Source organism: Felis catus, chromosome C1 (genome assembly GCF_018350175.1).
Source record: "Felis catus isolate Fca126 chromosome C1, F.catus_Fca126_mat1.0, whole genome shotgun sequence".
In the NCBI taxonomy this organism is placed as follows: domain Eukaryota; kingdom Metazoa; phylum Chordata; class Mammalia; order Carnivora; family Felidae; genus Felis; species Felis catus.
In genome coordinates, this window is record NC_058375.1 from 850,954 (window position 1) to 864,353 (window position 13,400).

General features: G+C 62.2%; 1 protein-coding gene across 1 annotated transcript in view; it reads right to left on the reverse strand.

The window, feature by feature from the left end:
• The window catches only part of CFAP74 (cilia and flagella associated protein 74), a 65,495-nt gene that overhangs the window by 37,061 nt on the left and 15,034 nt on the right, over positions 1-13,400 (reverse strand). The window contains exons 6-14 of the mRNA XM_045034865.1: positions 11,969-12,073; positions 6,611-6,784; positions 6,087-6,197; positions 5,595-5,697; positions 4,584-4,741; positions 3,224-3,428; positions 1,681-1,842; positions 1,024-1,197; positions 410-528 (exon numbers count right to left, since the gene is read on the reverse strand). Of these exons, the coding sequence (XP_044890800.1) occupies positions 410-528; positions 1,024-1,197; positions 1,681-1,842; positions 3,224-3,428; positions 4,584-4,741; positions 5,595-5,697; positions 6,087-6,197; positions 6,611-6,784; positions 11,969-12,073 (1,311 nt within the window). The remainder of the gene's footprint in view (positions 1-409; positions 529-1,023; positions 1,198-1,680; positions 1,843-3,223; positions 3,429-4,583; positions 4,742-5,594; positions 5,698-6,086; positions 6,198-6,610; positions 6,785-11,968; positions 12,074-13,400) is intronic.

Consider the following 13,400-nt stretch of genomic DNA (forward strand, 5'->3'; position numbering starts at 1 on the left):
AGACAGAAGAACGTGAGAAGAATGAGGAAAACTTAAAGCGGGACATGAGCAAGCATGAAAGGGGCCAGGAAGTAAACAGTAGACGGGGCCGCCTCTCAAGCACCAGCGGGGCTTCAAAGAAGGAAAACAGAAACGTGGCTGCACAGGGGACACGCACATGGTGGGAGGGGACGGTCCTGAAGCAGGACGGCTCGAACCTTCACCCAGAGAAGCCCCAACAACCGCCAGGGCCGTCTCACCCGGAGGGGTGGGCACCGAGACACTGACCCGGAAGGAGAGTCATCACGCACACCTGGGCTGGCCTCGGGCCGCGCCGGCACAAGAAGACGGAGCGGCCACCAGAGCGAGCGCCAGGGGGGCGTGAAGGCCGAGGACAGCGCACCCGCACCCGCGCCCCGCCGGCTCTCACTCGACGCGGACGAAGTCCCTGAGGTGCTCCTCCACGCCCACCAGCTTGCAGTGGTTGATGGCGTAGGTGGCGTTTATCAGCGTGATCTTCTTCTTGTACACTTTGCCGACGTCGAAGTCCTGGAAAAGTCAGGGGAGTCCTTCGAAGCCGTCGGGGGGAAGGCGCCGTGTGAGCGCCTGGCGGCCTCTCCTCGTGTGCCCCCTGACGGCCAGCGTGTGACCACACGAGGAAGGTCTCGGTGACGAGCGGAGGAGCGTCCTGATAGGAGACCAGGAACAAGTCCCAAGGTTTCCTGACTCAGGAAGCGCTCCCCTGGGGACGCATGGAGAGTAGGGACAGCGGGGGCAGGAAATGGCTTCCTGGGGACCTCGGATGGTGTGGGCTCTGGGGCCGGCACCCCACTCCGTCTGAAGGACTAGGGCCCGTGTGGCATCCCAGGAGCCCGCCAGCCTCCTCCCCTGCAGAGTCTGGCGGCTGTGACTACGTGCGAGGACCGACCTCCTCACTGTCCCTTTCCAGGGAGGCTGTCCCCCGGGCCGGGTCCCCTTCTGGGGCTGGCATCTGACCCCTCTCAACACTCTCAGCAGCAGGCCAGGCGAGTAGCTCCTCCTCACCTTGAAGTGGATGAGCTTGGGTTTGCTATTGAAGGGGCGACCTTTGAACTCGTGCCCGGATGCCACCTGCCTGTGGGTCACCCTGCTGCGCAGCTGCTCCATGGTGCGCGCCAGGATGTCCTTGTCCATCTTTGTCCCGCCCACGGGCTTCCTGTCCACCTCCTCTTTGGGCACCTGGGTTTCCACAGAAACAGCGTCGCGCTTGAGGGCAAGCCCAGGCCCAGCGAGGCGATCCGCTCCAGGTGGCCTAGGGCAGCCGGGGGCCACAGAAGTTAGTGGCACAGCGTCAGGGTCCAGAGCGGCCGGGGCAAGGGGAGCACGACCGCCCGGCAGGCCACTTAGAGAGCCCTGGCCTGAGCGAGGCTGGCGGTCCTCACTTCAGAGGAAAAGGAAAGAGGGACGAGCAGGCACGTCCAGGATCCCGTTGGATTTGTGGGAAGTGACGGCAGAGGTGGGGGGTTTCTAGATTTTTCAATTAGGCCAAGAGAAAGGTTTGAAATGTTTAACCGGAGCCATGTTTTCTCAGGCAGCACAAATAAAGGTGCCTCCCTGAGGGACAGGAGTGGGGAAGGGGCTCTGTCTGCGGCCTTGACTCCAGGTCAGCCGGCGTCGGGGCTGCTATCCAACTTCTCGGAATTGAGGGCAGGAAGCGCTTACCTGGTTCGGCTTATAGTCTTCCTTCCAGAGCCCGGGGATCTCCGGCTCGGCCAGCGTGTCATGTTCCCAGGTGATGCTCCCCGAGTCCCCCTGGACGGACTCATAGGAGATGGCTTCCAGTAACTGAGAGGCTCTGGGGGGTGAGACCGCTTCGCTGTCCTGCTGTCGGGGAGAGAAATTCAGAGCTAATCACAGAAGACAAGAGACTCTACAGATCAGCGAGAGAGGAACATAGCCGCCATCACAAGACCCTCGGGCATGTGGCTACGGACAACCTGGCTCTTCCACGGGTTCTTTTCCTCTTTACCCGGAGACTAGAACATGGTCTGTTTCGTAACCCTTTCCCATTTCAAAAATAAGTAACTTCAGACACACCATTACGTATTTTTCTCCGATACCCACAAAAGAGTCCACAGAACATGGATTTATGGGCCTACTACAATCTTCTTCGCCATCCTCAGTTTCATGTTATTTCTAATTTTTGCTTATATAGACCATGCCCTGGAAAAGCCCTCCCTCCGGAGGATACCGGTTCTGGGACTGGGCTTCAGAGGGGACGGCGTGGGGCCTCCCTCTAGGGAGCATCAGCCGTAGACAGAGGGGGATGTGGCTGCAATGTGTGGAGAGCTCCCGGGGAAGCAGACTGGGTGCTGACACGGAGAAACACAGGACACCTAGTGTGGACGGCAGGGCAGGCGGCTGGGCGGGCCAGGGAGGAGGTGGCAGGGGTGACGGCCCGGAGGGGCAGACTCCACAGTGGCGGGCAGGGACCGGGCAGAGACCGAAAATGCCTGGGAACAGAGTGAAGAGTCCGCAGAGGCCCAGGGGGGCCGGCGACCCGCACCTTCGGGTTTCCAGGTGCACGGGGCAGAAGTGGGAGTGCTGAACTGGGCTCAGGAGGGGTCCTGATGTCCCTGCCCCTGACTCCTGGGGACAGGTATGGGTCACCAGCCCCGGGGGTGGGGTGGGGGTGCCGGCCTGGAGCCGGCCCTCAGGAGGAGGACGCATGAGCGGCGAGGGAGTACAGGACGTGGAAGCGGCTGGTCTCTGGGGGGTGTTGAGAGCATTTGGTGCCAGGGTGGTGACAGGCATGTGCACAGATAGCCCCGTGGCCCGGGACTGACCTGTGGTCACTGCCTGTCTTTTTGTCTAGGGACAGGTAAGGCGGCCCGAGCCACTCTTGTTGCAGAGGACGCTACGGGCTTCCGCACCCGCCGTGGGGTCCGCAGAGGTGGATCCTGTGGCGGATGAGCCACCAGAGACCAGGGTCTCGGCCCCTTGTACCTGCGCCGTCACCTGGGAAAGGACAGCTCCCAGGTGGACGCCGTGTGGCCCGCCATCTTGCGTGCCGCAGAGAGGAGCCGTGGGGAAGCCCGCCCGCGTCCCGCCCGCGGGGCCCCCCGGGAGCAGGGAGGCCGGAAGACAGCCCGGTGCAGGCCACACGGTCTCGGCTGAGGGATCTTGGCCGGAGACGGTCGCACAGTGTCTCGAGGCCCAACCACGTCCCCGGGGACTTGTGACCAGACAGGGGCCTCTGGCTCACCGGCAGGTTGCGGGGAAGGGCCACCGTGCCCCTGTCCTCGCAGACGTCCGAGACGTAGCCCCACGTCTCATCTCTCAGGGTCAGCCGGCCCGTGGCTTTGGTGGGAGAAGACCGCCTCTTCCTCCTGGTTTCTCCCGCAGCCTCTTCTTTCAGAATCCGACCTACGATCTCCTGCTTTCTGAGCCTCTGCTGCTCCTCGAAGGCGCTGTGGGAAAACGCCGTGTGGAACCAGGGAAGGTGAGTTGCGAGCTGCCTTTGGGGCCCCTCCCCCAGGAGGTGCCGCCCCGCGGGGCTCAGGGCCCCCTGGCTCCCGAGGGAGCAGACAGATGAGGCCCAGGAAGGCTGCCAGGCCGGAGACCCGGGCCTTGAAATTCCTGCCCCGCCCGGGCCCCACAGCAAACCTGACCCCACCGGACGTGCCTTTTACTCCAGGTTTCCAGGCTGGCAGCCGGGCACTCCAGCGAGGCACAAACCACGGCCTCACTAGGGCTCGAGGCCATTCACTCACGTGCTCATTCATTCCTTCACTCGTTCATTCCTTCACTCATTCCAACTCTGTCCCTGGCTCTTCCTACGTGCCCGGCCTGCGCCAGACGAAGGCACGGGTGGAGCCGCCCCTGGGAGCCCCTAGCGGGACGACTGATGGCACAGCTCCTGTGGTGACAGCCAGAGCACTGTGACTCCCTGGCAGGAGATGCTGTCCCCAGGGAGAGGACCCGGAGGCCACACCTGGGTACGCACCAATCGTGCCTGTGAAGGGGGTGTGGTGGTGGGGGGGGAGAAGGGATGTGCCCTTCAGGAGGTGGGCAGGACCAGAACGCGGACCTCTGGATCTCAGGAAGCCCACGCCTGCGGGGGGTGTGGGGGCGGGAGGCAGGGCAGAGCGTGGCCTGGAGAGCTGTGTACTGGGACCTTGCAGGGCTGAGGGGGGTTCTCAGGGTGAATGACGAGGGTGCAGGGCATACTGAGAAGGCAGCACCGAGTGCCCTTTGGAGGAAATCGGAAAGCGAAGCCCATGAGGGCGTGAAGGGTGAGCCCAGACCCCCCACGGCCCCCTACGGAGGGGCCCGGAGAGCCCGGAGACGCAGAGAGTGAGCTGCGCCGGGGGCTTGGGGCAGCTCCTGAGAAACCAGGAAGCCAGGCCAGGAGCCGCGCTAGAGGCGATGGGGGTCGAAAGGTCTGTGCTCTGAGGCCCACGGGAGGCCTCACCTGTTGGGGTCTGGGGAGCAGGGTGTGGAGGGAGGGCTGGAGCCCCCATCTGGGGGGAAGCCCAGGGAGGAAAGCAGCTTGGCTAATTGTGAGGGACAGGCCTCCCTCGGCCCAGGCGGGCACCTCCCCCAGGAAGCCACCTCGCACTCACTGGTTCTGGGCTTCCAGCTCCTGGCGCTGGCGTTGATGGAAAAGGTGTCTGAAAGCGTCCCCACCTTGGGCCAGAATCATCTCCTTCTGGGCCCGGGCCTTCTGCTCAGCCAGCTCTGCCCTGGCCTGGCCCCATGCTTGAAATTTCCGGAGTGTTTCCTTGGGAATAGAGAAAAGTGAGGGTATACCGTTGGCACATGCACACGCGTGTGCACACAAGTGCGCGCGCACACACACACACACACACACACACACACACACACACACGGCAGCTCTCTGTTGAGCCGGTGATGTTAACTCAGCCCTGAGATGCCGGAGCACAGGTTTGCAGAGCCCCACCCTTGCCTGGTCCCGCCCACCCACCGACCACCTATCCTTAAAATCCTCAGGGGCTTCCCGCCCCCCCAGCTGGCTGTCGCCCACAGCGCTGCAGGACTGGCGCCTCGCCTCTGCCCCCTTGCCATGCTGGGCTCCCCTCCAGGAGGCCTGCTCACTCTTGCCTCTGAGCCTTTGCAAATGCTGTTCCCCTCTCCACTCTCCAGGCCTAACTGCCACATCCTTGGGCCCCAGGGGGATATCACTTCCTCCAACAGGACCCTGGACCCCTGCACATGGCCTCGCTGAGCCCCGGTCCCCCTGGAGCCCTGCCATGGCTCCTCCCACGGACCAGGCCCCAGGAGGACAGGCCTGCGCTGATTTCTTCCTGCCCGGTGGGGCACCTGGCTAGTGCCAGCATGGGCCCAGGAGCAACAGACCTGTGGGGGGAGGCTCTGTAACCCCCAGGAAGCGACTGAGTGGCGAGTCTGAGGACACGGGACTCCCGTCCCAAGGGGCAGGGAAGCCAGATGACAGGGCAGGGCAGGCTGAGGGGTCGAGGTGTGGACCCCCGCCTGGAAGGAAACACGCCTGCCTGGAGGGCTCCTGTAGGACTGTGTGGGGCCCCACGGGTGTCAAGCTGTCCCTCCTGGAGTGCGATGTGCCCCGAGGGCAAGGGTGGACACAGGTCGCCTACCCTGTTGGCACTGATACTGTTCTTCAAAGCCAGCACGGCGTCCATGCGCCTCTTCATGTGCTCCTGGGACCCCATCTCCTTTTCCCTCTCCTGCTCGCGGATTCTGGAAGAAGAAGGCACGTTTTTTAACCACGAGTACCGGGGCATGTTGACTTGTGGTTACAGAACTGCACGGTGGTCTCGTCCGTCAAGGAAATAATTAAACGTGACCACATTAAAGACACATGGAAAGCGTTATGTTGAACGCTTTCCCGTCAATTTCTAGGGAACACCGGAACAGGCTTCTCTGGACAGGCCCCTGGCAACTCACCGCAGGTCCTTTTCTGAACACAAGCAGGAAGTCAGCTCGAAACTAAAAATACAGCTTTATTATGTTCTGACAGTAGGGTAATGATTTAATAATAAAATCGGGACAGTAAAACAAAAAAAAGATTCTTGTATTTCTTGTATTTCTCCTCCAGGGTATCAATGGGGGGAGTCTGAGGACGCTACCTTCCCAGGGAAGCCTTCAGGAACTTCACCGCGATCTTGTGATTCTTCTTGGCGTCTTCCACCAGCTTCTGGTGCCTGAGCCCGTGCTCCTTCTGCAGGTGCATGGCCTTCCTGCGGTGGCGGGGGACAGTGGGAACGGAAACTCATGGAGCACCGGCTCTTGAGGGAACAGGTGTCCCTGAGAGCCAGGCCGGCGGCACCTGTGCCCAGGGCGAGAGCGCTGCCGGCGTCCAGGGGCTTGGCTCCCATAGAAGCGGCAGGGAAAGCTGGCAACGGGCCGGATGGAGTGAGCAGGGGGAGGGGCGGGGAGGACCCCGGACGAGGACTGGGAGGGCAGGAAATGGGGACCGCACCTGGGGAGCGGGAGTGGGCCTGTGACACACCTGCGGGTGCTGTTCTGCCCTGCTCAGCGGCCTGGCCAAACAGGAGGCCCTGGGCGGACTCTGGCCAGGGGCTCAGGCGGGGCCACAGAGGAGCTGGCTCTGGAGAAGGGCTGAGGCCCCCGGCAGGTCCTGGCCACCCACCTGACCCTCAGCAGCCGGTTCCTCTCGGCCTTCTTCACGGCCTCCTCCTCGCGGTGCAGCTGCTCGGCCGCGTGCGCCCGGAGGCCCTTCCTGGCTGCCGCTTCCTCCTCTTGGGCAGACGCTTGGACGTCCTCAAGTTGTCCCTTCTGGATCGCAATGTGCCACATGGCGCTCCTTCAAACAAGAGGCACTTTTGTTTGTGTCGGCAAAGGCCACACCCTCTGAGGAGCGTCCATTCCAGGGGGTCCGGGAGGGCCTGGCCACGCAGTTCTGACGACCACCAGTCAAGGGCGGCTCCTCCTCCTGGAAGCCCTCTGGGCCTGCAGCCGCAGGAGAGAGGAAGGCTCCCCCCCTTCACCCACGGCACTACGGGCCCCGGCCTGGCTCGAACGTGGATCTGCACTTCCTGAGTGTCCACGGCACTCGTGGACCTGAGTGTCCCCGGCTGGCCCGAGGACCGGTGTGGCACTCTGAAATAGGCCGGGGACACAGGTGGGAGATGCCACCTTTGAAAGAGGCTCCCTATGGCACGGGGGCACGGCAGCGAGAGACAGGGCCGGGGGGGCACACAGGACACGGAGGGGAAGTGGGCTGCTGCCATATGAGCACCCTTTGTGACCTACGGGGGGGTGTCTGGGCGCGGACAGGCGGTGGGAACGTCTGACCGTGGCTGATGGATTGCTGGCCCCCAGGCCTGAAAAAGAGGGCGATTTGACTGACGTCCCACTTTCTCTGAATAAAGAGAAGGTGACGGTGGAAGGAAGATCAGAGGCACAGAGGTGCTGCTGGCCTAGAGGAGGGGGCAGGGGCGTGGGCCCAGGAAGGAGGGCACGTCTGGGGGCTGGACGAGGCCGGAAAGAGGTTCTCCCTAGAAAAGAAGGCAGTCCTGCCAGCCCCTTGGTTTTAGCCCAGTAAGATCTGCGTGGGCATCACCTTCGGGGACGCGAGGTCCGCGGGTGCCGCCTGCCGCAGCACCGGAAGGAAGGTCAGCAAAGGCTCTCAGCCGGGCCCCTGCGGCAGACACCCTGCCCCGGGCGTGGCCAGGCCCCTGCACGGAGCCTGCGGTGCGAGGTTGCCGGTGGCCTTTGGCCTTGCCGCTGGACCCAGGTGAGACAGAAACTCGAGTCCAGGGACGCAGGGACCGCGTGACACGGGCCACCCGTCCCGAACTTCACGTTTGGCTGATCGTCTGCCTCCCATTACCCCGAAGACAGAGGCTCCCCGGACACGGCTTTTCACTTGTTCTATTCACCGGCGAGCCCTAAATGCTTCGAACGGAGTGTGGCCTACAGCAGGTTCTCAACTACCGTTTGTTGAATGAGTGAGCGGCACTACCTGAGCCACGGAGCCACAGATTCAGGCGTCCCGACTGCACCCCAGTGCACACGAGCCCCCTGGAGGGGCCCGCCTCGCCTGCCCACCCCTCCACCTCCGCGGAGTCCCTGGCTGACGGGGGCTTCTGCCCAGCGTGTGGTCGGCAGCGACACAGGAGGGCCTGAAGGCGCGTCATCCCTGAGAGCAGAGTCCCAAGAATGTGCGTCCGGGGGCACCGCTTGTGGAGGCACAGATCTGCGGAGACCCCGCGGCGGCGCTCGTGGTGTGGCTGGTGGCCCAGGGGCTGGCGGCGGGACTTCCCAGGATGGGCCCAGAGCATGAGGACGTCAGGACCCCATTGAGAGAAGGCTCCTGTCGATGAGGCCGATGGGCCAGCCACGCGGACCCGCCCGCTCCAGGGCTGCGCTGGCCTCAATCCGCTGAGCGCCCTGTCCGCCCGCAGCAGACAGCAGGCCGCGTCCCACTCAGGCACACGCGCCCCTCAGGACCCACGCGGGCGCGGCGATCTGTGCTCCTGGGCATGGTCACTTCCTCTGCGCACAGGGTTTCCTTCTCCACCCGTGTTCTTGTCACCTGCTGCGATTCTCTGCGGGGCTAGAGTCGCTCAGCTCATCTTGCGTTGCCGGGACGTCCACACGATGACATTTTACAGAGGAAGCGCAGAGGCGCGAGGAACACTCAGTGTACCGCCACCCCCCCCCCAGGCGCCGCGCGCAGCAGCCGGTTTTGCTGGGGGAAGGGCCTATGTGAGACTCAGTATGAGGTGGCCAGTCCCCAGGATGACAGCCCATGACCCTGCCTCCTGCACGCACACCGATGAGCAGGCCGCGCCCACCCGGTCTCAGGGTTGATCCAAATGCAGCAGAGGTGATGCGATGTCACTTCCGAGAGGACACTGGGGCTTTTGCTCACCCCTGGGGGCTCAGTGTCCCTTGTCAGCAGCCCCAGGAGAGGCCTGCGGGGGGTTGATCTGAGCGAGCGTGGAAGCTGATCCTCCGTCCAACCCAGCGAACCTCCACACGATGCCGTCTTGACTGACATCTCAAGCGTAACCTCCCGGGAGATCTCGAGCCAGAACCCCAGCTACGCTGCTCCTCGGTTCCCGGCCATCCAGGAACGGGGAGGTAATAATGCTTGTCGTGTTAAACCCTGGATGCACCTGGGACTCCCGCTACATAAAAACGCAGACGCGGGGCACGTGGGTGGCTCCGTCGGTGAAGCGTCCGACTTCAGCTCAGGTCATGATCTCACAGTCCGTGAGTTCAAGCCCCATGCCGGGCTCTGTGCCGACAGCTCGGAGCCTGGAACCCGCTTCAGATTCTGTGTCTCCCTCTGTCTCTGCCCCTCACCCACTCACACTCTGTCTCTCTCTCTCAAAAATAAATAAAAACATTAAAAAAAAACCGCAGACACGCCCGGACTCCTGCTATGTACAAATGTGGATGTGGGGGCACCTGGGTGGCTCAGGTCATCTCAGGGCTGCGGGGGTCGAGGCCCATGTCGGGCTCCGTGCTGAGTGTGGAGCCCGCCAAAGACACTCTCTCTCCCTCTGCCCCCCTCTCCTGCTTACAAAAAACTCAGATGCACCCGGACTTCTGCTCCACACAAGACCACAGATGCAACTGGGAGCCGTTGTGTGGACTGGAGAAACCAGGTGCTGGGTAAACAGGTATGGTTCTGCACATATAAAACATGTTTTTAAAATGTTTATTTATTTTTGAGAGAGAGACAGAGCGCAGAGAGGGGCAGAGAGAGGGAATCCCCAGCAGGCTCCACGCTGTCAATGCAGAGCCCGATGCGGGGCTCAGACTCACGAACCATGAGATCATGACCTGAGCAGAAATTAAGTCAGTCACTCCACCAACTGAGCCACCAGGTGCCCCGGCACACTGAACACATTTAATAGGAAGGGACAGAGTGTGTCAGCGGTCCCCAGTGGTCCCCTGGGGCAGGCCTGCTGACTGAGGAGAGGCACAAGGGAACGTCTGGGATACATTTTCTCGTGTGTAAATTAGACTCAGGGAAAGCTGATTAACAAGGCAGCAAATGACAGTCCGGCAGCAGCCAGGCCCACGTGAGCAGCGGCCGGCGGGCAGGCTGCTGGGGTCAGACCGCAGGAGGAGGGTCCCAGGGCGATCGCTGGAAGGATCGGCGGACTGGCTACACGTGGGGACCGGGGAAACCAGTGAAAACGTTGAGGGTAGCGACAGGCAGGCTGGTCACTGCCACAGGAAGGAGGTGCAGACACGGCGGGGGAGGGTGGGGACGAGCCTGCAGTTCTATTGGAACTGGTTTCAAGACAGGGACACACACAGACGTGCACGGGTTTGCTGTCCCCGCCTGCTGCAAGGGCCCGGGAGCAGCAAGGTCCTCGCGGCCACGGGCATCAGCGGCGCCCAGCTCTAGACCTCCAAACCCCACTCCTCAGTTACAAACCAGGCTGAGTCCAGAGCTGGGGCGGGAGGATGAATTGGGGGGCGTGGAACGTGTCCTGGTGCCCGAGAGCACTCCAAGAGTGACAGGGACAGGGACGTGTCAAAGGGCCTAGGAGCCAGCTTGAAAGAGGCCCGCTCACCGACTTGGGAGGACCGGAGGGTCAAGGCGAATAATGACGGAAGTGACCGTATGCCGCTGACTAAAACAGAAATCAGAGTCTACGCCGATAAGCAAATGGATGTGGAGAAGATACGCTGTTGTTCACACCAGAAGTCCGGCCCGCAGCCGCGGAAGGAGCGCGGACTTAGAGCGTCTTTGGTGGCCATCATCGCCATAGCCATCATGATTGGTGCAGGCAAGAAACACCACTGAATTCAGACACCAGCGCCCGCAAGGGGGCGAGGACAGGATCCCAGAGTCTCTGAGTGTCCACCACACGTTACGGATTCGTTTTCAAAGGTGTCGTGCTGCGTGGAGAACCCCGGCAGGCACCACCTCGACCCAGCCACCAAAGTCCCCCTACCGGAAACGGGACCGGTCGCCATCATGCGCCTCGTTGAGAGGCCCCCCCGCCCCCAGAAGGACATGGCATCACTCGGGGGTATTCCAGCCAACAGTCACAAGGAAGCATCACGCAAAAACAACTTAAGGGGCCTTCACTGGCCCATAATCTTCAAAATGTGGAGGCCATGAGTGTCATGGAAGGGTGAGGGGATAACCCCCTGCAACCCCCAAGTGGGACCCTCTTGCTGTAAAGGATGTCACTAGGACGGCTGGGGCCAAGGGGGCTCGGGGTGTTTTGCGCCATCAAACAAGGGCCACATAAACGTCCATCGTCCTCCCATGCTCACTCACAGATGGCCCTACCATCCCGGCCACCTCTCTGTCCTCCCGCCTCCCCACTAGATTATGCTAAAGCACCACAGGACCCAGGGCTGGACTGTGCCTAACTTAAAGGAGGGCTGGGTTAGAGACGGATTCCTGCCCCCACCCCCCGCTCCCTGAGAGTCCCTGTGGTCCGGAGGGGCAGGGGACAGCTGTGGCTTTTCCAGCAGCGGGTGGCCTGCCGCCAATGCCCTGTCCTGGCCCTCTGTGCCTTCCTGCGCGTTTCCCGGAGGCTGTCTGGCCAGCGTCTGGGGGAGGGGGCCGCTGTTGGGGGGGGGGGGGGAGCAGGGCACGAGGGACACCAGGAATCTGATCCCCTCCTAAAGCCCCTTTCTTGCAGCAGCTAGCTAGAGGCAATGCTGCTCTTTACGACCCAAACCCAAGCATCAGTGTCTTTGCTGGGGGTTGCTTCTAGAAAGGTTGTGAAACGGCGAAACACTGTTTAAACACGGTGCTGGTGGCTCTCCGGAAGCAGGAAGCAGGAAAGAGGGGAAAGGAAAAGAAGCAGGTGTCATAGTTCTCAGAAATGCAAACAAACATGGAGAAAGTGGGAAACATTTCAAAAAACGTGAAGTCTTATCCTTTCAATGATTTCATTTAACGGGCTCCCTTCCCGCTCCTAAGCAGCTTAAAAGTCGCGCGCAAACTACGCGGGCCGCGTCTTGCCTGTGCGCAGGGAGCCCCCCTCCCCCCCCAACTCACTCGCTCTTCAGCAACGCGGCTCTGAGCTGGGACTGCAGGGCTCTCTCGTCGTCCAGCTCCGTGCACAGGCGTCTGGACACCGCCTGGAGGCGGCCCACGGAGGCGCTGCTGAGGCACGGGGGCAGAGGGGCAGGGGGGCAGGGGAGTGGGGGGGCGGGGAGGTGGCGTCAGCCTGGCCCCCAGAGAAAGCCCCCCGGTGGCCACTATCCCACTGAGGCCTTCAGCTGGCCTCTTCATTTTCAAGAGAGAAATCTGTTTACACCGGCCAGCGGGAAAGGCCTTCGAGAAAAGCTGCCCCTCTGCCTACTTCTGGCTGCTTGGCCAGGCACAGAACCCGCTAGAACACCTGCCCTGGCCACACCAGTGCCCACTTCCCTCCCGGGGTCAGGGAGCCGGATCTCCTGGTTCCAGCCTGTCCGAGTTGCGGGCCCATTCCCATCAGGGAAGGATCCTGCACACTCGCCCGACTGGAAGCAGTCAGGCGGCCAAAACGCCCCTGGGAGACTCTAGGTAGGGAGTCCACTCTGCACCCTCTTCCGTCCTGGGCTGTGGCCGGCTCAGTGCACCGCCCAGGCACCCGACCGCTCAGGCATGTTCTGAGATAATCACAGATGATCACGGGGTGGCCAGTGGGGCTGTGTGGAAATAGCCTTGGGTGACAAAGACCTCAGGACCGGTGTGGGCATACCACGGATCAGGACCCCACACGTGTACGGCTGGGGAGTGGGTTTCCAGCAGCTGGTGTGGCCCTCATTTCTCGACATCCAGCCTGCTGTGTCCCATAGAATCAGGTGGATTTTAAAGTCCTACAAAAGAGCCTGTCTCTGCCTGCAGGGGGCTGGGCTGCAGGCCTCACGACGCTGCTGCTGGGTGAGCTGTCTGGCACCTTGTCCTGTCTGTCCTGTGACCCCCAGGACTCCAGCCTCCAGCCGCCAGGAGGCCCCCTACCCTCCTGGGGCCAGTGGGGCCTGGCGCTCGTCCCTTCCTGGCAGCAAGTGGGGCAGCTACATTCAGATTCTGGCTCAGAGCGCCAGGACCAACGTCCCACCGTGTCCCCGCTCAGCAGGGTGACCCCGGGCAGCTCACTTAGTGTCCCTGAGTCCCTCAAAGGGCTGCTGTGAGACCGATAGGGCCTGAAGTGCATGGACGCCACCTGGCTCACCTGTGGACACCAGCCCCGGGCGCGGGGAGCTCCAAGCAGATGTGTCCACGTGAGGTAGCCGCGCAGGCCTCTGACCCCCTGCCTGTCCTGTCCCCTCATCTGGGTAGTGGCACTACCTGGCTGGTCGATCGAGACAAAGCCAGCCCTGATGTTTCTTCCCCTAAGCTCATTGGTGTCCCTGCCCTGTCCCCACAGAGTGGCCTCTCTTTTTGGGCACTTCTACGGCTTTGCACATCCTCACCCCCAGAATGTTCCTTCCTAGTCACTGCA